The 25,136-nt window shown below is 42.0% G+C and overlaps 2 protein-coding genes across 3 annotated transcripts in view; one reads left to right on the forward strand and one right to left on the reverse strand.

Annotated features, from left to right (window-relative positions):
* Positions 1–10,059, reverse strand: part of SGTB (small glutamine rich tetratricopeptide repeat co-chaperone beta) — a 30,344-nt gene extending 20,285 nt beyond the window's left edge. The window contains exons 1-4 of one of the 2 annotated variants that reach the window (XM_070412071.1): positions 9,862–10,059; positions 8,607–8,732; positions 2,288–2,391; positions 694–763 (exon numbers count right to left, since the gene is read on the reverse strand). In XM_070412071.1, coding sequence (XP_070268172.1) covers positions 694–763; positions 2,288–2,391; positions 8,607–8,706 — 274 coding nt within the window. In that variant the 5' untranslated portion in view covers positions 8,707–8,732; positions 9,862–10,059. Of the gene's footprint in view, positions 1–693; positions 764–2,287; positions 2,392–8,606; positions 8,733–9,861 lie in introns of those variants that run through there. The other variant, XM_070412072.1, reaches the window with a different exon arrangement.
* An 87-nt stretch (positions 10,060–10,146) lies between these two features.
* Positions 10,147–25,136, forward strand: part of NLN (neurolysin) — an 82,430-nt gene continuing 67,440 nt past the window's right edge. The window contains exon 1 of the mRNA XM_070412061.1: positions 10,147–10,346. Within this exon, the coding sequence (XP_070268162.1) occupies positions 10,297–10,346 (50 nt within the window). The 5' untranslated portion in view covers positions 10,147–10,296. The remainder of the gene's footprint in view (positions 10,347–25,136) is intronic.

The following is a 25,136-nucleotide window of genomic DNA, read 5'->3' on the forward strand; positions in this document are numbered from 1 at the left end:
AATGTATAGATACAATAATATACATATACTACATGTATAAATACATTTATACATATTGATGAAAAAGCTTCAAGTTACAAAATATGTAATATGCAAAACTTAAGACACAAATGATGAATTTTGTGAAGATAAATATAACTAAGCATTGCACAGCACTTAATAGTTACATGGCACCCTCCTATAAAATTGTCTCCTTTAATTATCAAAACAACCCTATCAAATATGCCAATATTTCTGTGACGTGTCAGGGAATAACAACAAAGAACTCTTCTTAATTTCATCTGCTCTTTCTGTCGCTCTTCAGAAGCAAAGCACACAAAAATATTTGAAAGCAATTTTCAGGAAGGTACTAGTTGGCTAGAAGAAAAATTTCAAAGAACTCAAAAACACTAAATATACAAAAGTTAAAATAATACTGACAAGTATCTTCATCTCTGATTAAGCATAAAGAAGAACTTGGGATCCTAGAGGACACACAAAGACAGTTACAAGTGATGACCCTTAAGTTATTTGTTTTGCATGTTTTATACACAACAGATCTGGTTCTCTTGAAATAAGCCACAAACCGTTCTATACTTGTAGATTTCTTCTCTATCACTTTCATTTCTCTTTCACAGTATAAACCAGAATCTTATTCATTGATAGAGTCACATTATCCAGAGTTTCAGAAAGTTTGACCAAGTAAATATTTACCTTCATCTTTTAATTGGTCAGCTTTTCCCACATCTCCAGGTACTGAGTTTGAGAGAGGCCGAATGTCATTCTGAAATAAATAAAAATTTAATATACTTCCACTTAGCTACATTAGGAGTCATCTAATAGAACAATAAGTAATGTAATAATGGACTGATTTACCCATTTCACAGTAAATCATCTGTAATTCCACATCATGAAATCTAACACCTAAATGATAGTGTTAGCAAGAACAGGGGAAAGCCTTTACTTTTATTAGAAGAAAGAATATGTGGAATTTTTCTAGAAGATAATGGGCAACTGTGAATCGAAATTTTGTTTTTTACTTGCTTTCCCTATTCCCAGAAATCCTACTTCATGGACATAAAATGGAATCAGTATATGAAAAATAGGAATAGAAATATGTTCAAGGGATTGCTTATATTAGTGAAAATTTTGAAATATAATATTTAATATCCTAAGAGATATCTTAGTAAGCCAAATTCACAGTTTACCAACAAAAGTATTTATTATAAGATCCTATTATTTAAATATGTGCACACACATACACACAGTCTAAAAAACAAAGACTGGAAGGGTACACACAAAAGGTTAACAGTTGTAATATTTGGAGATAAAAGTTTCAGTCTCTTCTTTATGTCTTTCCATACTGTCCAACTTTTTTTAAAAGAATGAGTATACATTAATTTTACCATAAGACAAAAACAGTATAAAATCCCTGTTTTTAGCACCTACTATCATCCTCAAACTCCCTTTGCATTAAAAAGATTTAAAGCAAAGGCACTTATGAACTAAATGAAAATTTACAACTATCTTGAGTGACATTGGAAACACACACATTTTCCATTTTTAAATGATCTTCAGCTTTTCTCCCCAGTTCCCCATTCTGTACTGAAGACTGAGCACAGAGCTAGAAAAACAAAAGTTCACGAGGCACCAAAATGTAATGAAAAAATGGGACGTCACTGTGGGCCTCAAACTCACTAAACTTAAACTTTTTCAGACAATCTTATGGCCCATGTTTCCTGAAAAGGCCAGAAACCAGAGATACTTGTGAGAAGGAGGAATCAGAAAAATTGGGTTTCAATCTTAGTTTTGCACACTGACCCTGAACCTTTCCCTGTTTTATTTTATTTATTATTTTACCTTTCCCTGTTTTAAAGAGCCCATCAATGGCCAAACTTGATTACATCTGCTTCAAAATGATGATTCAATTTCTGATGAATCTATTTCTATGCGGTTACTTCCTAAACATTAAACCTTTTGTTTTCAACTTATAATCCATGTTTTAGGAGAATGTCAATTCAGATGTCAGAAATCTAAAAATGCTCTGATACTGTAAAGGACTTAAAAAGTCAACTAAGATGTATTAAATATAAAAGAAGGCGAGAGGATGAGAATAATTACTAATAAGAAAATCTAAAGCACATTAAAAGAATTATGCTTTAGGTCACAAGTCATATCCATGTGGACTGTCTTATACCCAGAAAGAAGTTAGTTACTTATAGGCCTGACCCCTCATATGTGAACAAATCCAACATAATACTATATCGAACTCAACTCAGATACTAATGAGAAGACAATGACGGCTTACCTTACAGAAGGAATTTGTGAACATTTCTGTCAGAGGCTGTGAAACTGCTAGATGTGTATCTTCTGGGCTGATTTTAAAAACTGTCTCCAAGCACTGAATTGCAACTTGAGACAAATTTTAACAGTGAAAAAAAAAAAGTTAGCAAACTAAAAAAGAAACAATCTTTTTTTTTTGTAGAAATCTGCGCTCTATTGCCATCTGTGGTAATTCAGCCTTTATGATCACAGAACATAAGGTTGAGCTGAATAGAGATTTCTGTTTATAGACCAGCAATTGAGGGAAGACAACTTGATTTCTTATTCCTCACTTAAGAAAAACGTTACTTAGAATATAATTCTCAATATATCTATTACATCATATGTTGTTGAAGCAAGTCATTATCTGCTTTTGGTGTATAACCCGGGTACGGACTGGGTGGGGAGACATGGTGGGCACTTATACTAGAAAGGAAGTCTGTTGTTGTATGACAAGACACCTTAAACAACATTTGTAAAGGATGTGGACTTAATGCTGTGGGCACATGGAGAGCTATTAGAGAATTTAGTTAGGAGAATAACATAACTGGATTTGTGTTCAGAACTGAAGTCTGGTAGGAAGGTTGAGAATGGATTAGAGAGGGAAGGAAGCTAAGAGAAAAAATGAAAGCAGAAAACCAGTGGGTTCCCACTTAAATGGTCTAAACAATTCAGGGGTCTGAACTAGGGCAGTAACAGTGAAGAAAGCATATCCTGTCCTCTCTACAAGTACCCATTGAGGGGAATGGAGGCAGATTCTTATCCTTCTAGTGCTCTTGTTTAAAAAGGAATGCTCTCCTGGCTTAACAAGATAAGAATGTGGCCAAAATGTCAAGTGTACTTCCAGACAGTGTGGAATAGATTCACTCAGATTTGTGCATGACTTTTAAATGATACATTATGTATTAACTGTGTTCCTGAGAAAATTATCTATCAAGAAAAAAGCATTATTACTTTTACTACCCACAGAAACAATCTCCTTAGAAAAGGGACTGAATAAGGAAGTTATAAGTTACCAACTACAAAATGTCAAAGTGTCTTTTAGATAGAAAATACTAGTACTCTACTGTTTACCTATCCCTCAATCCGGCCCCCCCCCCCCCCATTTTTACTTCTGCCAAGTAGTTGTTCTTTTTTCGTTTGTTTTAAAGAGAGGAAAGGAGAGAGAGAAAGACAGAGAGACAGAGACATCGATTTGTTATTTATACATTCATGGGGTGATTCTTGTATGTGCCCTGAATGGGGATGGAACCCACAACCTTAGCATATTGGGACCATGTTCTAACCAACTGAGCTATTTGGCCAGGACCCAAGCAGTTGTTCTTACACTTCAGTTGTACTTGCACTAAAAACATTGGGCCATGCCCTGGCCTGTTTGGCTCAGTGATTAGAGCATCAGCCCTCTGACCAAAGGGTCTTGGGTTAGATTCCCAGTCAAGGCACATGTGAGAGGGAACCAATCGATGTGTCTCTCTCACATTGATGTCTCTCTCTCTCTCTCTTTCTGTCTCTTGTGATCATGAATTTGAAGTGGGACCAGTCAGCAAGGTTGTATTTTGCTCCATCTATATACATTCACATGGATATGGGAAAGAGTAGATGAAGAACTGGATTTAAACAAGGTTGGGTTTTGCAAGGAAGGGAGGGATATACAAGAGTGTGATTGTAATGATCAACTATGGAATTTAAATTGGGTAAGAAGAGGGATGTGAAAAGGTAAGGGGTCAAGAGATTGGAGGCCTTGGAAAGGTAGAAGAATTGTTTGGGGAGGGATTCAAGAGGGAATGAGCTGTCAAGACAAGCAATCGTGGTCAAAGGAAATTATTAAGATAGAGCTTATGGAGAGAATGCCAAGGTGGTGAAGTTCAGGGAAGAGTTCCTCAGCCTTGGCACTACTGACATTTTGAACTAGATAATTCTTTGTTGTTGGAGGCCATCCTGTGCATTGTGGCAGCATCCAGGGCCTCTATCCACTCAGTGCCAGTGATACCAGCTCCTCAGTTGTGACAGTAAAAAATATCTCCAGACATTGTAAAATCACCCTGAGTTGAGAACTACTGGTCGAGGGTCTGACCCAGGGAGTGAGTGGTTGAAATCAAATCACTGGAGGAAAGAAGGTCAAGAAACTGAGAGCCAAGGGAACTGCAAGAATCAGCTGTGAGTATATTGCAAATGCCAAGAATGAAGACAGGAGTAGTGCTAGAGAGAGTGACAGTGAGCAGGAGCCACAACGCTCAAAACATGAAGTAGTTGTCAGGAGATGGCAACCATTAGGAGTGGGTGACAAATTAAGGAAAGGCTCAAAGCCAAGAATATACCAGCTCCTTGTGTGGTAAAGCTGGTACCAGAACTTAAGCTTCTTTTCTAAGGCTTTTTTAAATGTCTAGAAGGTGGGCAGACATCTCCACATGATCTCATAGTCAATAAAATTAGACTCACAGAATCAAAAATAGGGGTTGGTCAAAAACAATTGGCACCATTTCCGGGTGCCATGTATAAGAAACAGCTGAAGGCACATAATTTTGGCTGAACACCATTCTAAAAATAGGATACAACATCTTGTTTTTCTGTGAGTTTTTTTAAACTGAATTTTCCTTCTGGCCCTTCAAAGTATGATACTGCCTTTGATTAGAGAAGAAACATCTTTTAGTAAATGACTGCATTTACCTGTTTGCTACAGAGCAGCCATAACCAACACCCTCCTTAGGTAACCAGTCACCTTCCCTTCACATACTCTAACCAACCTTAATATTAAACGGACTGATTGCAACGTTCTCCAACTGTGTCACCTGCTTCCTTCACTGCCACCTGGAAAAACCATCCCACCGACTGCAAGCAGTTTTAGAGCAAAGGCCCAGTTTTCATCCCCACCTCCTAAACGCATATTCACAAGGGAAGTGCTTGTTAAAATTAATAGATGTGTCCCCTTTATAGGAGAAACAGCTTCAAGATGGGAAATTCAAATTGTACTGTTATTTATGTTCTCCCAAATGCACTGTCTCATTGCAATAATTAAGTCTCTAGGCCATAAGGAAGCTGGGCTCATTGACCCTCCACAAGCCCATGTGCAGAATTCTGCCTTGTTATGGTTATACTAAATATCCTATCTAATAAAAGAGAAACATGGTAATTGGCGTACAACCGCTACCCTTCCCATTGGCTAATCAAGGGCAATATGCAAATTAGCTGTCAGCAAAGATGGCGGTTAACCGCCAACCAAGATGGCGGCTAATTTGCATATTGCTGGCAGAGGCAGCGCAAGCCGCCATCCAGCCCCCGTGAACCACCGGGGCTAGCGGGGGCTGGGGGTAAGGCAAGTGTGCTGATCACTATACCGGAGCCCTCTCCCGCCCACCGGAGACTTGGGGCCCACTCCCCTGTGCGATCCACAGGCGGGCAGGGGCTGGGGCCAAGGCAAGCGGTGCTGATCACTTCCACCGCCTACCAGAGACAGGGGGCCCACTCCTGTGTGCGACCCGGGGGTGGGCGGGGAATCGGCCGCATTGCTTGCCTTAGCATGAGCCCCGCCGGCCCGCCAGGAGCCATCCAGCCCAGGACCAGGAAGGCAGGAGGCAACCCTGGAGCACTGGAGCCACCCGGCTCCCCCAGCTGTCCGAGCTTCATGAATCCCAATTTTCCGGGGAGACAACGGCTGCAGGACCCAGAGCGGGAGACAGGGGAGTGGGCGGCTCGGGCTCGGGCTTGATGGAGGGCACCGCACGCGGAGGAGATCTCCCAGGGGGCAGCGACTCCCCCTGCCGCCGGGGAGATCTCCTCTGCGCCGGTGCTCTCTGTCCAGCCCGAGCCACACTCAGCCTGCTCCTCTGATTCTTGCTCTGCGTCCTGCAGCCACTGCCTCTGGGGAAACTTGCGATTCATGAAGCGAGGGCGGTGGGGAGGAGGAGGAACCTAAGAAGTCCCCAGCCGCCGGCGCTGGGAGCTGGGAACTTTGTGCCAGGGCGCTCCCTGCGGGGCCATGGCAGAGGGGAGCTGGGACTCTGGCCACCACCGCCGCCGCCCCCCAGCTGGCTGCTGCTGCTGCTTTGGCTGCTGGAAGCTCCGCTGCTGCTTGGGGTCCAGGCGCAGGAGGCTGGCCAGGGGCCTGGGCCAGGTCAGCAGTCCCCGCCACCGCCTCAGCAGCAACAGAGCAGGCAGCAATACAATGGTGAGCGGGGCCTGAGCCCCGCCTGCCCGCCCAGACACGGGGCCCTCTGAGAGAGAGAGAGAGAGAGAGAGAGAGAGAGAGACGAATTTGGCACCCCGCATCCCTCCCTGATCAACCACTGTGATTCAGGCCAGCGAGGGCTGCCTTCAGGCCGCAGCTCCAGGTCCCTCATCCCCACCCCAGGCCCGAGAGCACAGTGCTGGGCAGAGGCACCCAGTGGTTGGGGAATGCAGTGCAGCGAGGGGCCGGCATGAGGTGGGGGAGGGGCTGTGTTTACACCGCCAAGTTCCCCACTTCTGCTCTGGCCCACATCCCTCCTTCTTCCCCTCAGAGGCCCAGCTCCTGCCTACATGCTTGCTGGGCAGGCCCAACTGCACCGGAGAGTGAGCTATGGCAATCAGGATGGCCACTTCCTGGGATGGGATCGCCAGACCACGGGGATTCATGAGGGCAATGAGGCCCATGGGGCATGCACAGCCCTCCGGCAGTGGGGGTGGCTGGCCAAGCCAAGTCTGGCTACAGTGGGGCCAGTGGGAGCCCGAGGCCACCCCAACCCCCACAGGTCCTGGGCAGACGGTGGCTCAGTGGAGAGTGGTATCTCCATGCATGGTGCCCAGGGGCGGCTGTGAGCTGCTGCAACCCCACCCCACGCTTCAGGGAGGCGGAGAAGGCTCACAGCCACCAGCACCCTCGGCTGCACCGCCTGGCCTGTGCCTCAGCCTGCCAGGTTGGCAGGGTCCAGAGAAGGTGAGCTGTTCCCTTCCCTCAGTAGTAGAACAGGGAGGAGAGCGCTGGGTGCAGGGAGGGGACCTCAGCTGGGATCCTCCTGGTGTGGGCCCGGGCAGGGGCCGGTGCAGAAGTACCAGGGCACAGTTGCTTCGGTGTCTCGGTGAAGTTTGCAATTGACCCGAGGAAACCCGAGAGGGGAAAGGCCGGGAGGCATGAATTGCCAGCACTGTAGCCACTTGAAAACAGCTCCACTTGGAATGTGAGGTGGTTGTATGTTCAGCTGAGAAGTGAGGGGGCTGAACTTCACCGTCGCTGGGCTCCTGTCAGTCTGAGGCCCAAGCGTCCACCACAACAAGGGGAGAATAGAGCAAGGGGCCCGGATGAAGGGAGGACAATTGAAGAAAACCATGCCTAGAATTTCCCCAGCCCTCTCCTTCTTTCTGCTGCCTACAAGAGCCCCAGGCCCGGCCACAGTTCTGTGTCCACCTTTTAGTCCCCTATTCTCTAACGGCAGAGGAAAGAAATAAGGAAGGAGTCTGTGTTGCCTTCAGAAAGTATCTATATACCTGATCGGCCAGTTGCCTTCCACAGAGGGAGGCCAGACTTCGGCTTAGGCCAGCTCCTCACAGGGACATCAGTAGGACATCCTGTGAGGGCTCCCAGACTGTTAGAGGGGGCAGGCTGGGCTGAGGGATGCCCCCCAAGTGCACAAATTTTTGTGCACTGGGCCACTAGTACCTTTATAATGGAGAAACATGAAGCAGAAAAGATGCTGTCAAGGAAGCATGTGATGCTATCATGCAAGTCCTGCTCAATTGAACAGATTACCGAATCTACTATTTAAAGCTCACAGAGAACAAGGGTGCAGTCCTCTCATTCCAAGTACCCAAATAGGAAGTTGTCAGAGAATAATATGATATAATTACTAGACTTTTACATGGTGCTTTCATAATGACTAAAGTATTTTCATTGATTCTTAACTCAATGCTTTCCTATTAAGAAGAAGATACAACAAGATCTTCAGAGGAGGAACCAGGATTTAAATCTCAGCTCTGCTACATGTTAGCTGTGTTCTGTTACTTAACCTGGCTTCATTTATTTATCTGTTAATTGGGGATAATACTAATTTAGCAGGCACTGTGAAGAAAAATTCCCTACAATTGGAATAGCATAGTTCTGACATATAATAGCTGTTCAGTAAATAAACAACAGTCCTCTTATCTTGTTAATGAAAACAAACAACACAAGCCTCAGAGAATGGAAACTCATGATTACCTTAGGTTAGGTCTCTCTTCTGGAAAGGTAACAAACTATTTTGATTTTGTTATAATAGGTCATAAGGCCAGGCTTACAGCTATTTTAGTTTTTATTTATAATTATAATACAAATGAACATAAAAACAGCTGCCTACCTTCCAAACTTTCTTGTTCATCTGAAGTATAAGCATCCATCTGACTTTGTTCCCGTAAGAAACGAATAACTGCATAAACCAGGTGCTTGATAGATGACATTTTTTTTTTAAGTTTCAGTACTTTTCCTTGTTAAGAAAAAGGAAAACACTGAACTAAGATATTTTAAAGAATCAGCCAGAAAGGTTATAAACGACAAAGGTTATAAATGACACTGAAAGTAAAAAGCAAAAACTAAAATCTGTATTACCTTCACTCCTTTCTGTTTTTAAAGTCAGGTGAGCATAAAGTGTTCTTATGGTCATGCATTATATATTTTCATTTATATCTTGCAAAAGCATAAACCTCGCAAAAGTAAAGTTTTTCTCAAAACATGTATAACATTAAGCTTTGACTCTCACTGAATATCTCACTATATCTTACCAGTATGCATGGTACAGATAGAGATAAGGATTGGGGTAGAGCTACAGGGGTAGAAATCCCCCCAAAGGCCTCAGGGCTAAGTGGAGGGAGATTTCATACTGCTGACTCAGAAGCTGATCCACGCTAAGCATCTTCCTCTATTCCATGAGATTTTAAAAATGTATACATAATTTACACCCCGCCTACTTTTGTAGGCTGGGACAGGTATTTGATGAAGTATAATAACGAGAGGTTTTCAATCGCTGAGTGCCATTCTTAATAAAAAATGGCATTCGTATTTAATCACCAGACATGTCAGGAAATCATTGCCCAGGTCGATGGATACTATACACCGACCAGTGCTCTCTGCAGTAGCTGTGCTCTCGTGGACAAGCTGGAAGCTCTGGGTCATGTTCATTCACATGGAATACTATCGCATCCAAACAGTGGCGTAGGGCCAGCCGGCATTAATGGCTTATTTCCACTAAATCGCATGGTCCATCTGCTCCCCGGTCCCTAATTCAAAGCCAGGGTGTGGTACCCACCGCTAGGATGTTTATTATTTGTGTGCTTGTTTTAAAAGCGAGCCCCGCCTCTAGGCCGTGGGGTTGCAAGTATAAAAAAGGCCCCAGGGCAGAAGATGAGAAAAGAATGGGGGGGAAAGGGGTGCAGAGGGGAATGGAAATGCCCAACCTCTTCCAGGCTTCTCCTCATTCTCCCCAGAGCACGGGCACCTCCTCCTTCCTCCATTCGGTACCCGGGCCCGCCTCCGCCCTGACCGATGTTGCAGGGTGCGCGGTGCAGGCCCCGTCCGGGCGGCGGGAGATGCACCCTTCCCAGACAGAAGCCCCTTACCCGATGGAGGATGCGAGATCGTGGCAGCGGGCCCGCGGTGTCAGTCGGCGGGTCCGTCCGCCCCTCGTCCTCGGGGCTTGAGCCTGGCTCCCGATCGCAGCTCTGCCAGCGGCAGCCCCAACTTCCCCGCCGCCCAGGCCCCCGCCGCCCACCGGGATGTGCGCCCACCAGGACGTGCGCGGTGCTCCTAGCTGCTGGGTCTCACCAGGACCGCCCCTGGGGCGGTGCAGGACGCGCGGGGCGGGGCGAGGGCGGGGCTGGAGTGGGCGCCGGCGTGGGGCTGCCGCACGTGGGAGGCCGGGCCGGACCTGCCGCTGCCTGCTCCGCCGCCGTTTTCTCTTCCGCTAGGCCGCCTCCCGGCTCCCCGGCGCCCCGCCTCGCCCACCCCCAAACCGGAGGACGACGCGCCCGCCGCCGCCGCCTCTCGGCGCTCCCATGATCGTCCAGTGCCTTTCGGCTGTGCGAGGCCTCCACAGGTACCTCCGGTGCGCGCGGTAACCTTGACCGTGGGCAGGGCGGGGTCTTGTGCCCTGGCCGCGGGGGCGCCCGGCCCAGCGTTTGCCGACCGCACCCCTACGACGCTCCTCGGACACCCCCCCCCCCCCCCCCCCCCCCGCAACCCGCTCGGTCTACCCTGGGGACACCTGGCGCCAGGAGGTGAGGGCCACCTTTCCTGCCTCCGCCCCCTCGGGAGGCCATCCATTCCCCTTTGTTTGGAACTGCCTCCGCTGCAGTCCGCAAGGCTGGCCCAGCCTCGCCCCCAAATGAGTGCAGTAAGATGGTCGGGATGAGAAAATCATTTGACTTTCGCCCCCACCCAGAAGTGCAGACCCGCCTTTAAAAGTGCCGCAGCTGTAGACTCAAGAAACGCAATTTTCGTTTGCCCCCCACACACACTTAGCATGCAAATCATGTAACGTCCACACAAGATGAAACCGCTGTGGTTTTGCTGATTTCCGTCCATGCTAATATCCTTTTTATTTACCTCTTCCCCCATAAAACATTCGGCCTCTTGCCGGGGCAAATTGACTTGGCTCCAAATGGAGGGAATTATTGCTTGGACACGGTTTGGGGCAGCCTCAGCTGCTGTTTTGGATTGCTTCCTAGCTCCCTAACCCCACCCCTCTGCAACAGTTCAGTAGCAAAATGGGAAGAGAATGAAATTCTTTGCACCGATGCGCTGGATGGAGTGGTTTTCAGAAACAATGTCCTGCCCCCTCCGTTCCCACATCTACTCTTGAACTGTAAGTCTGAATGAAGGTCCAACAGAAAAAAGGAAATTTGTGTTTTTTACTTGATACTTCTAAAACGCCTTGGAACAGACCAGTATTTAAGGTTTTTAACCGTTTTCTATTGTACATTGCCACTCATCTGTGTGTTGTTTAGTCCTTAGGGTTAGGATGCATCTGGGGACAATAATAATTTAAAAGATGATTTTGACCATATTTCAAGCTTTCCTTTAGTCTGCAGGCTGCAAGTGGTATAGCTGGCAAATAAAGCTATACTAACAGATGAAGATCCTCACATAATGCAGTGAGAGAAGAGAGAATAAATTTCATGTAAGACGGTGGTTTTCAAATTTTTTAGTCTCAAAGCTCTTTTACCTCTCAAAAATTACTCAGGACCTAAGAGCTTTTTATGTGAGTTGTGTATTTACATTTTTACTACCAGTATATTAGAAATGAAAACTGGGAGATTTTTCAAGTATTTATTAGTTTATTTAAAAAAACTAATAGCCCTGACCGGTTTGGCTCAGTGGATAGAGCGTCGGCCTGCGGACTGAAGGGTCCCAGGTTCAATTCCAGTCAAGGGCATGTACCTTGGTTGCGGGCACATCCCCAGTAGGGAATGTGCAGGAGGCAGTTGACCGATGTTTCTCTCTCATCGATGTTTCTAACTCTCTATCCCTCTCCCTTCCTCTCTGTAAAAAAATCAATAAGATATATTTTTTTTAAAAAAACTAATAAACTCATACATGGATAAATAGCATTATTAATAAAAGTAACTATTTTCCAAAACTTGTCCAAAAAAAACAGTGAGAAGAGTGGCATTGTGGGGTTATTATTTCTTGTGGGGTTTTTTCCCAGCTTTTTAAAATTGTTGAAAATAGGCATAACATAAAATTTACCATTTTAGCCCTGGCCAGTGTGGTTCAGTGGTTGGAGCACCAGCCTGGGGCACATACCTGGGTTGCAGATTCGATCCCTGTGCAGGAGGCATCCAAATGATGTGTGTCTCTCACATAGATGTTTCTCTCTCTCTTTCTCTCTCCCCTCCCTCCCTCCCTTCCACTCACTCTAAAAATCAATGGAAAAAATATCTTTGGGTGAGGATTAACAACAAAATTTTTTTTTTACCATTTTAATCATTTTTTAATGCACAATTTAGTGGCATTAAGTACATTCACATTTTTTTGTAACCCTTACCATCATGTTTTTCCTAAGCTTTTTCAGCATCCCAAACTGAAACTATATCCATCTATACTAATAAAAGGGTAATATGCTAGTTAGACCGGATCGACTGGACATCTTCCGGACGTCCAACTTCCTTCCAGACAAAGCCAGGGTGGCGGGGGCCAAGGCAGAGGCAGTTAGGGGCAATCAGGCCGGTGCAGGGGAGCAACCAGTTAGGGGGCGATCAGGCCGGCAGGGGAGGGCAGTTGAAGATGACCAGAGTGGCAGGGGAAGGCAGTTGGGGGCAACAAGGCCAGCAGGGGAGCAGTTAGGCAGTGATCAGGCAGGCAGGTAGGCAGAGGTGGTTAGGGGCCATCAGGCAGGCGAGCGGTTAGGAGCCAGCGGTCTCTGATTGTGAGAGGGATGTCCCAGATTAGAAAGGGTGCAGGCTGGGCTGAGGGACACTACCCATGCATGAATTTTGTGCACCAGGCCTCTAGTTAAACAATAACTTCTCATTATCCCCTCTCCCATTTCCCAGTAACCACTATGTTTTTTGTCTATGAATTTGACTATTTTAGGTACCTCTTATAATATTTGTTTACTTGTGACTGACTTAATTCACTTAGCATAATATTTTTAAGGTTCATCCACATTTTAACATGCATCAGAATTTCCTTTTTAACACTGAATGATAGCCCACTTTATAGACAGTCCACATCTTGTTTGTCCATTCATCTGTCCATGGACATTTGGGTTGTTAGCCCTTTTGGCCATTTTGAATAATGCTGCTATGATCATTGGTATGTGCATATCTGTTTGAGTCTGTTTTCAATCCCTTGGGATCTATACCTAGAAGTAGAATTACTGGATCATATGATAATTCTATGTTTAATATTTTAAGGAGCCACAGTACTGTTTTCCATCACATCTGTATCATTTTATGTTCCAATTGACAATGCACAAGGATTCCGATTTCTCCATATCTTCACCAACATTTGTGGTGTGTGTGTGTGTGTGTGTGTTTTGTTGGTTTGTTTTTTATAAGAAACATCCTAAGAGCGGTGTTCTTTTGCACTTTGGCAAAACAAATGTGTGACTTAATAAAGAATAGCTGGATTCTTACATCTGCTTCTGCATTTAATCTGTTGTACTGTTTGTTTTGGCTTAAGAAGATGAAGAAAATCCCATCTTTCACTCATGTAGTTGGGAAAAAAGAGTATTTTAACAGCTCTTCTATTTTATTTTATTTTTTTAAATATATTTTTTATTGATTTTTTACAGAGAGGAAGGGAGAGGGACAGAGAGTTAGAAACATTGATGAGAGAGAAACACCGATCAGCTGCCTCCTGCACACCCCCTACTGGGGATGTGCCCACAACCAAGGTACATGCCCTTGACCGGAATCGAACCTGGGACCCTTCAGTCTACAGGCCAACACTCTACCCACTGCGCCAAACCAGTTAGGCCTTAACAACTCTTTTAGATAATCATAGATATTTAATACCCATCAAAGTTTGACAAGTGGTGGTTTTTTAAAGGTTAGTTGCAATGTGAAATATGAAAATATCAATGTACCAGTACTTCTATTACTCTGTTAACATTAAAATCATGGGTCTGTCTTATATTTTGAATGGATCTAATACTCATGCATGATTTTATAATCTCAAACATGCTCATTTGGAAAATAATGACTCATTGTGTTGAAGAGATCTTCCTAATTTTGACATATTTCTTTGTACAATATCAATCATATTCCTTTTAATATCATTATCCATGTCATCATAAAAGTCTTAAGTATTAGGAATCTGGCAGGCTCACAGTGGCAGATACAATTTTTCAAAATTTTCATTTGAAAGCTGAAATTTTATCATTGGTAACATACTGTCAGGTGTCCTCTAAGTGACAGGTGTTTTAAATAACACGTTTTCTCAATAACCACAGTTTGTCCGTCAGTCCTTTTTTTCAAGTACAGACAATGTTTTAGGGAAAAAAACAGCTATTTTGGCTCACGATTCAATCAATTGCACAAGTGCTTTTGTGGGGTCTTTGTTTGTTTGTTTGTATGTTGACTTAAGCTACAGAAATTTATTTTCTCACAGTTCTGGGCACTGAAAGTCTGAGATCAAGATGTCAGCAGGGTTGGTTCCCTGAGGCCTCGCTCCTTGGCTTGCAGATGGCTGTCCTCTCTCTCTGTCCTCACAGGATCTTCCCTGGCTTCTGATTTCCAAATCCTCTGGACAGCCGTTATGTTCAAGAATGCAGAAGTGCTTCGTTCATGCTTTGCCACACATACATGTTCAGTGGATGGGTTTTAGTAAAATTAACACTTTTTAACTGTTTCATCAATGACATCGAAAGTGAAATTGACATTTTTTTTGCATAAGGGAGTGTCAGTGAAGAATACAGCTCTTAGGGTAGTTTGGTGCCACTGCCTTGATTTGTTCTAAGGTGCCAACAGTTTCCATCATCAGTGCAAATGTCAACCAAGTGAAAAAAGGAAATGCTGTTTAGTATTCTTATGGAATACTTTTAACCTCAAGGACCCCTCCCCATGCCTCCACCCGCAAGGATTGCAGACCACATTTAGAACCACTGATATGTGTTATTCAGATTTTTTGTTCATGCATGGAAAAAAGTAAATATATGAAAAGCCACACAGTTATTACCTTGTTAGAAGTTGGCAGTCTACCATAAATATATCAAGTATTTTGTTACTTAAGGACATATATTGCATTAATTTACACATACAGGAATTAATTTACATATACAGGACTGGTAGTCATTAACCTAGGGCACTTGTGAGTGACTGAATCACAGAGTCACCTTGTTTCCCAGTCTGTGTCCTCCAAAAGGAATCAGTGCTCAACAACATGGAAAGCCCTCTGTGTTCTCTTGATACATTTTTCCTGTTTCCTGACACTTGGGAGTTCACTTTAGTGTTATAAAAGTAACTAGGTGTTTTTGCTTAACTGACTTATGATTTCTCTTGGGTTATCCTATTGGCATGTATGCTCTACCCGCTTCCCAAAGCCAGCTTAGCAGCCAGGATCATTGATGGGGATGTTAAGCCAGTTTATTGGGAATAAGTGAACCGGGAATCTGCAGATCAGAGGGGTTGCTATACAACTCACCTTGTGACCTTAAGTAAAGGCCACTCTCTGGGATCTCCCTCGAGTTCCTTATTTTATAAAATGAAAAGGACTAAACTAAATTATATGTAAGATTTTTTTCAACTCTTGTTGCCATAGCAATTAAACCAAGAGAATTTCTCCTCCTACCTCAGCCAGATTGCACAGCATGTGAGCCAGGAAAAAAATCTAATGTATATTATAGAGTGAGGGATTGATGGAATGTTAAAAAAAAAAAAATGAGAAAGATGATTCAACCATTTTTAAGCCAAATTATAGCTATAATAGCCCTAGTTTCCTCTCTTAATTGAAAAAAAACTTTGGTTTCTAGAATTACAGTCATGTGTATTGTTACAGAAAAGTTAGAAAATATTGACAAACAAAAGAAAATACACACCATCCACCTACCCAGAATCAGTTAACAGCTTCCAAGATTTTTTCTACATAGAGACATATTTTTTTACAAATATGAGATTATACCATACTTATTATAATTTTTATGTAATGTAAAGAACCTTTATGTAATATAAACAGCCACAGTGCAGTCCATTTATGGGTGTATGATCATTTAATTAATCCCTAATATTGGACACATCAGGTATTTCCAACTTCATGCGATGAGTTATAGTCCTTAAATAAACATTCTGCTATTAAGTCTTTTTCCACATCCTTATTTCCTTCGTGTAAATTATTAGCAGTGGAGTTTATACATCAAAGGGCACCCATGTCTTTCAGGCCTTTGGCACTCAAGAGCCAGGCAGATTTGTCAGTAGTGGGTTGGCCAGTCGTGGGTCCGCAGGGCCAGACACTGGAGCCACGTAGATACTTTGAAATATGTTTATTGGATGGATGGATGAAAAGATGTCACCAGTGATAATAACTGAAAATTCAGCATTTGCTGCAGATATTTAAAGAGGATAGGCCTAGCCCTAGTCTGGTTGGCTCTGGATAGAGCAGTTATGGCAAACCTTTTGAGCTCGGCGTGTCAGCATTTTGAAAAACCCTAACTTAACTCTGGTGCCGTGTCACATATAGAAATTTTTTGATATTTGCAACCATAGTAAAACAAAGATTTATATTTTTGATATTTATTTTATATATTTAAATGCCATTTAACAAAGAAAAATCAACCCAAAAAATGAGTTCATAGGTTCGCCATCACTGGGACAGAGCATAGGCCTGTGGACTGAAGGGTCATGGGTTCAATCCCCAGCCCAGATTGGGGCACGTGCAGGAGGCAACTAATCGATGTGTCTCTCTCATATTGATGTTTTTCTCTCTCTCTCTCCCCCCTCTCTTCTAGTCTTTCTGAAAATCAATGGAAAAAAATATCCTCAGGTGAGGAATAACCAAAAAATAAATAAGTATAGAGGATAGGCCTAGATTTGGCATTTTGATATTGACAGTGAAAGATGTAATTTTCAGTAGAAAGTATTTCAAACCCTATATGAAATAGCTTGTTGTAAGTTTCTTTATGCAAAAAAAAAAAGTTACCAGGAATACCTACATACATAGTAAATGCAAAAGCATCTCTCTATCTATATATATATATAAGGCTAAGTGACCGACGGACCGACCGGCTGACTGATACATATGATGCACACTGGCAATTTAAAAATAAACGTTGACTCTCGCATGTGTGATACATATAAAGCTCTTGCTGGTGCCAATCACATGCATGTTTTAATTTTATAATGCTATAGTATATATACAATTTTGACATGTAATTTTTTGCAGTAACGTAATTACCGCACGAATTTTTCTTCTAATTAATTTCCTTTCAATGTGCACAAATCCATGCACTGGGCCACTAGTACTTTATAAGGTCTATTTCTTATCTTGACCTTTCTTTAAAGGCCAAGCCAATACAGCCTAGTAAGGGTGATAAGGCACATACATAAATAATTAGAATACAAGGTAGCAGCTGATAAGTACCACAGAGAGTAACAGAGAAATTGATATGGGAGTTCAGAGAAAGGAGAGCTTACCAGGATTAAAGGGAGGAACAAGATCATAATTGGTCCTTGAAGAGTGGTAGGATTTGGACATGTGAAGATCAGGGGAGGGTGTTCTCTCCCCCCTCAGACTGTTTACCAGAATTTATAAATACCCACACTGAGTAAGTTGACTGTCCAAGACAAACATGCTAAAAACTAATGAAATGACTTTAAGAAATAGAGTATGCTATACTGTAAATGTATATAATGTTATATGTGGATTATATCTCAGTAAAGCTAGAAAAATACAAATCTCAGAATATGGAGATTTACACACACACACAATAAGGAGAGGAGAGTGGAGAGGAGGGGAGGGGGAGAGGGGAGAAGGGAGGGGGGAGGGAGGGAGGGAGGGAGGGAGGGAGGAAGGAAGGAAGGTAGGAAGGTGATGTGCAAACCACATGGCATTGGAGGTAGACCTGGTTTCAGATGCTTGTGTAATCTCATTAAGCCTCAGCTTTTTCATCCCTAAAACAGATAACATTAGCTACCTCTTACAATTTTTATAAGGATTGCAGGAACTAATGTATGTGAAAACATCTAGTACAGTGCTTGATACCAAGTAGGTAAATAGTAACTTATAATGTCTTACCTTCCATTCAAGGTAGGAAAATAGTCTTAGGGAGTTGGATAATAAGAACTGACTATAGGTAGATATTGAAAGTCACAAATGCTTTATGGGTGACTTGGGGGATGATATAAATGACCTACTGATAAAATATTCAGGTGACTCTATGTATTAAGTATGAAGTCCTGGATTAAAGCTGAGCAGATCACCACTGTGAGAGCAGGATGGCATAAGAACAGCACTTCAGAAATACTTAGAACCTTGATTTGTTTCCAGATTCAGTGTGAATTAGCATATTGTGGCTGCCAAAGAGTCGCTAATCAGATGACACTTGAAGTCTGGGCGTTAGTTGCCCAATCCAGTGGATACTTTCCAGTCCTGACTTGACTGGGTCTCCATGTAACCTTTACATGCTGGGCCACACAGTCTTTCTTGGCTTTCAGAGAAACAAATTCCCGATTTTCCTTTACTCTGAGCATTCCTCAAATTTCTTTCATGCTTCCTTTCCTGACATCTGACCCTCAAGTGCTGGTTTTTCTCAAGTTTCTATTCTCAACTTGTGCAAAGCTCTTGTCTGTCTCCTTTCCTTGAGCCTACATATGTGCTAAGTCTCTCCCACACAACCCCTTCTGTCTGAAACCTTCCCTCAATTCAGTCAGTGGGTAGACTTCTTTCCCTACTTTTCCAGACTCCCCCACTATTCGTATCTACATATCTGCTTAGATGTTCCAATCTGTTCTAAGTTACATGTTTGAAGACATCTGTCTCTGTCTCTCACTAGTCTTCAGGTTCATATATCCAATTGTCAAAGCACCACACTTCCACACCCTGGCATATCTCACAGGCACTCAAAAATCAACGTCTAAATTTATCTACCAGTATTTCCCCAAACCTGATCTTGTTTTTGCAGTTTCTATTGTCCAATGGAAAATTTGCTGTGTTCCACCATCTACCATTTACCACATTCTGCCAGTTTTACCTCCTGAGCATTTCTTAAATCCATTGTTTTCTCACCTACTCTTACTTTTAATTGCCATTGTTCATCTGGATTACTGCAGCCTCCTAACTGGTCTCCTTTGCCTCCTAAACTCAGTCTTCCACACTTCCCACAGCTACCAGAGTGCCTGGCTAAAATACAAATTTCACCCTCTACTTGGCGCTTCCCACTGCCCACAGTGCAAAATTTAAGCTCTCTAGCATGGTAAGCAAACCATGGAATCTTGCTTATCAACCTCTCCAGCCTCATCTCTCTCTAATTCTAACCTCTAACTCCAAAGTGGTTGTAATTCCCGGAGGACACTGTGACATTGATTGAAAATGGCCTTTGCTAGTCCTGCCCACTATTCCAGGCTTGCTCTTATGCTTCTCCACACACTCCACCCCATCCTTTCTTAGATAATTTCTATTCATGCCTCATCTCCAAGAAGCTTTCTCTGAGAAACAGTCTAGATGACCTCCAGTTCTGAAATTCTGTTATTCTATCCCATTGTCTTATACCAAATAATAGGACATTTTTAGGTTGAAAGAGGCAGCTTGGGTAAATAGTTAAGATTTCAGACTCTCTGCCAGAACCGGTTTGGCTCAGTGGATAGAGCGTCGGCCTGCGGACTCAAGGGTCCCGGGTTCGATTCCGGTCAAGGGCATGTACCTTGGTTTCGGGCACATCCCCAGTGGGGGGTGTGCAGGAGGCAGCTGATCAGTGTTTCTCTCTCATTGATGTTTCTGGCTCTCTGTCCCTCTCCCTTCCTCTCTGTAAAAAATCAATAAAATATATTTAAAAAAAAAAAAAAAAAGATTTCAGACTCTGGAGTAAGATTGCCTGGTTCATATCCCAGATCTGTACTTATATAGCAGTGTGACTTTGGGATGATTGACTCAACCTTCCTCTACCTCGGTTTCTTCATCTATATAGAGAGAGGATTAAATGAGATAATGCGTAGACAACACTTAGCACAGCGCCTGGACATAATAAGCACTTTATAAGAAAGTAAATGACCTTGTATTATATTCAAGTAGGTGCTTTCCTTTATTTTCAACATGACTTCCAAATCTAAAGGATCTAAAAAAAAATTGGTAGTTATGCATCTTTCATCATTATTAGGAAATTTTTTTAAAACCTGCTTTTTTTATTGGTGAGGAAACTCTTCTATACTTTAAAACAGGGGTGGGGAACCTTTTTTCTGCCAAGAGCCATTTGGATGTTTATACCGTCATCTGTGGGCTATCCAGAATTACCAACTTAAAAATTAACCTGCTATATTGGATCAAACATTTAATTAACTCACCCCTAATGCCTCGCAAGGCCATACCAAATGATTTTGCGGGCCTCATACAACCTTCGGGCTAGACGTTCCCCACTCCTGCTTTAAAGAGTAGCCTCTTAATACATAGACAAATAATTGAAATCATTATCATCTTGAGGTAAAAATTGCTCAGAATGAATATGTACTACAGAAATACAAGGTGCCATCATTATTTTCCTTTCTCACATAGTGTGTTGGATTACTTATTTCCCACATAAGTAAATGGCAGTGGCTCCTAAGGATTATTGTGGCAGAGCAACAGGAGAATCGGGACATGGCACGGATCAACGCAGGCCATGTGGGCCATGCCCTCTGATTATGTCTCCCTGTCTCTCAGCATGGACAGGAGAGAATAAAAGAAAGTAGCAGGCACTGATGCGGGGTTAGGTTAGTAGATGTGGACACCTGGAGGAAAATGGCAGAATTGCCAAAGTGGTTGGTGTGACTGGTGGTGTGGTGTGGTGTGGTGTGGTGTGGTGGTGTGTGGTGTGGTGTGGTGTGGTGTGGTGTGGTGTGGTATGGTATGGTATGGTATGGTATGGTATTTGACAGCCTTGACGCTGGAGCAAGACTGCCTGGGTTACTAGCCATTTCCAGCTGTGTGACCTTGGGTACGTTCTTAGTCTCTCTGCCTCAGTTTCATCCTCCCTAAAAATGGGGATAATAATAGAGTCTATGTCACAGGATTAAAGAGCCAGTATATGCAAAGCACTTAGGACAGTGCCTGTTATAGAAATGGTTGCCATTGTTATTATTGATGGTAGTGATAGTGATGGCTGACAGTGGCCAAGCAGCAGCTAGAGGCTTACTCAGAACTATACTGCATGCCAGCTATCTGATAGCTATGCTCAGAGTCATCAGCCTCAAGTTTTAGATGCACTAGGAAGCAATATCACTTAAATCTTCCTTAATCACCCATTTGTAATGTAACATTCTCTACATCCTCAGTAAAGTAAAGTGCGTAAGCATAGGCTTCTAGTTAGTTACTCATGACTTAACATCACTGGGCTTCATCCTAAATTAAAGGATTTCAAAGAGCTGAGTTCTAAGGCCTCTTCCAGCTGTGAATTTGTGAATCTTCGATTACTGGTCAATATATATATATATTCTTACCTGCGCTCTAGTTTCCCCTTGAGGTTTTCTTCATCTATTATCCTTTTTAATATGCTTGTCAGCATGAGTGTTGTTTTCATGTTGTGTTGATATGTTTTTCAGCCCACATGTCTAGAATAGCAACTAGAGCTAGGCACATAAAGTTATTATTAGTATTTTTACTTTGTACTATGTATATTTTCAATTCTGAGCAAAAGTCAAGAAATTCATATAATGAACCTTCCCATCATCAACCTTCAAAATTGACAGCTCATGGACAAGCTTTTTACATGTACCTCTTCTTTCTGCAATTATTTAGAAACCTATGCCCAGCATTATATTACTTTAATCATAAATATTTCTGTATATAGCACTAAGAATGAAATATTTTCAAAAATGCATAATCATAATACCATTGTTACATATAAAAACAATAAATACCTATCTGTGATTGAAACAGCCGCCTTCTCCTCCTCCTCCTCCTCCTCCCTCCTCCTCCTCCTCCTCTTCCTCCTCTTCCTTCTCCTCTTCTTTTTCTAGCTCTTCCTCTTAATCTTCTTCCTCTTGTTCTTCTTCTTTTTTAAAGCAAACTGGTAATTCGCCACGCCTAGAATGAGGAATTAGGCATTATCATTCACTCAGCAAAATAACCATGTGTAGGTGACCCCCCCCCCCCAAAAAAAGCCTAAATATTGAATAATGTACTGAAGAGAGATCTCTCTCATGAGTAATATACTGAGGATTTTGTTTCTGAAAAGTATACCCCAAACACCAGTTAAATGTGCTAGAAGCAATTTATTCTGCCTCTTAGAGAAAAGTAAGTGGAATGTCTTTTTTGAGTTGTGGTTTTCCATGTATGTGGGTAGCCCCTTTACTAATGAATTATTAAGGAAGTCTTGATTTCATTTGTGACATAGCACTTTATTTTTGATGCTCTGTGGTTTAAGGTGGGTTTACTTAAGCCAGCTAACGGATTTAAGAAGAAAAATCTTTTCATGTTTATTTATAATGAATTTCTTTCAAACCTGTAGTAATTAAACCACTTGTCCTATATACAAAATTAGGTGAAAATCAATTGGACTATTATCTTTTGTTTCTTATTTTTCAGAACCTAAGTTTTTAAATTTTTATTTAAATTCTTTAGAATTTCATAATATGAACTTTTCCTGAAAGTTCTATTTGCCAAGTAGAAATACTATAAATATTTCTAATGTCATCCAGTTCTTTATATGACCTTTAACAGTTTCTGTCTATCATTTCTTATTCTGACTCCTATTTCTTGGAAAAGGTGACTTTGAAGAGTCCCTTTTCATTGATTTACAATGAAGTTTGGAAACAACTTATTTCTGTTACATTCCAAAATCTAACATAAATTTGCTTTTTTCTCTTTTTTAATTTATTTATTTTTACTTAAATTTTATTGGTGTGACATTGGTCAACATGAACATATAGGTTTTCTTTTTTTTTCTTTTTTTAATGGATCACTAACATTTTAACAGAGAGTTGAAAGTAAATCATCATTCAACCCAAAGGAGACTTTATATAATATAATTGGTTCTAGTACTTTTAAAAAAAATTTAAATTCTTTATTGTTTAAAGTATTACATATGTCTCCTTTTCCCCCCATTGACCTCTCCCTGGCCATTCTCACCCCCCAGCACATACCCTCACCCCTCTACTGTCTGTGTCCATTGGTTATGCTTATATGCATGCATACAAGTCCTTTGGTTGATCTCTTATCCTCCCCCCCAACCTGATTCTCCTACTTTTTAAAAATATAATTTTATTGATTTAAGAGAGGGAGAGAGAGATCGAAACATCAATGATGAGAGAGAATCACTGATCAGCTGCCTCCTGCATGCCCCTCACTGGGAACTGAGCCCACAACTGGGTCAATGCTTAACCAGTGCGCCACCCGGCAGGGCTGGTTCTACTATTGAACCTTACTGATAGAGGAAGTTGTACACAACTGAGGTTGTATGTGGCACTGTTTCCAAAATAAATAGTATATTTTTACTATGTAAGACTAAGTCCATTATAGTTGTAATCGTCATTTTAGTCATCAAATTTAAATACTACTTTGTGAGGACAAAAAGGGACTGTAGAATGAAAGAAAATGGATAATGCTTTGGCTTTATCAGAACCTGGATGCTCCTCAGAATAAAAGCCACTGGAATGTCTCTGTGTTTATGGTAGTTCTGCTCTGTACTCCAAATATTTGTAGCTGAGTTCATGGTGTACATTTTTGTGAGGGGCTGTTTATAGGAAGTGTACTATGTTACCTCGACAAGAGCACTTTGAAAGTTCATTGTTTTTATAAAGTTTTTTTGTATTTTTCTAGAGCTGCCCAATCTAAAAAATTACTTTCCTATACCAGCAGGTGGAAGCAAGAGCAGTCGAATTGTAGTACTGCCTTCTCCAAGTGTACTGGCATGTTCTGTGAATCATTTACCCATGACTCAAAAGTATTTTTACGACATATCACTCACTTAACTCCTTTTCTTCAACAACTTTACTATCTTAGCACCTTCTCTTGATTACTTTAGCCCCTTATTTACTTGGTGTCTAAGACAGGGTAATTTGGATTGTTATATTCTTTGATTCAGCAGTTACAACATACATGCTATGCACCAACACACTCTTCCACATTTGCCAAGAAGTACAAAGGTGACTAAGACATGGACTGTGTTCTCAAAGAGCTTACAGCCCATTAGAATTAGGAGGAGAATATCTTCTTCACTTTTCCCCTGACTTGGGGGAGCAGATCACTCGGCCTTCCTAGTCCAGCTCCAACCAATCCATGGCTGGCTTTCAGTGTTCACCCAGATTTTAATTCATTCAACAAATATTGACTGAGTGCCAGGCACAATATATGAGCTTAATTGAAAAATTTATGCTGTTTTCCTTACAAATTAAAAAAAAAAAAAAGACCTAACAGTCTTCAGGAGAAGTATCATTTATTTTTTTATTGAATTTATTGGGGTGATACTGCTTAACAAAATTATACAGGTTTCAGGTGCACAATGCCACAACACATCATCTGTATATTGTATTGTGTGTTTACCACCCCAAGTCAATTCTCCTTCCATCTCCATTGATCCTACCTATACATACACTCTTCTATTTCTCCCCACCCTCCAAAGTATCATTTATTTTTAAAAAAATTTTTAATACAAAGTGTATAGAGCAAGTAAGCAACTGACATATAGACCCTAAAACATTGAACTGAAGAAATTTAGAAGTAGTTAATGTAACATTTCCTGGAATACACTTAGAAGACCTCCCACAAATGCTAATGAAATAAAAGTATGTACTTTGTCGGGGGTGCGGAACGTCCAGCCCTTGGGCTGTATAAGGCCCGAGAAATCATTTGGTCTGGCCCTGCCAAGGCATTAGGGGTGAGTTAATTAAATGTTTTGTTAAATGTAGCAAGCTAACTTTTAAGTTGATAATTTTGTATGGTCCAAGAATGATGTTATACATATTCAAATGGCCATTAGCAGAAAAAAGGTTCCTCACCCCCGACATCTATTCTAGATCAATTCTGTTAGCTGTTAGTAATAATAATAAATATATTATACAAAGGATAGAAAAGAGGAAAACCAAGTTCTCAGGTTATGTGTGTGTGTGTGTGTGTGTGTGTGTGTGTAGACTGGGAAATATATAAGAACCTCCCCAAACCACAGTTACTTTCTCTGTCCTTTGGATTCCCTATCACTTTATTCATATAGAGTTTGCTCCCTAATAATCGCTATGTCTCTTCTTCTCTCTTATGGACAGCTCCTGAGGGC

The sequence above is a fragment of the Myotis yumanensis genome, unplaced genomic scaffold, assembly GCF_028538775.1.
Source record: "Myotis yumanensis isolate MYYU_CA2020_CCGP unplaced genomic scaffold, mMyoYum1.0.hap1 SCAF_4, whole genome shotgun sequence".
NCBI classification, from domain to species: Eukaryota; Metazoa; Chordata; class Mammalia; order Chiroptera; family Vespertilionidae; genus Myotis; species Myotis yumanensis.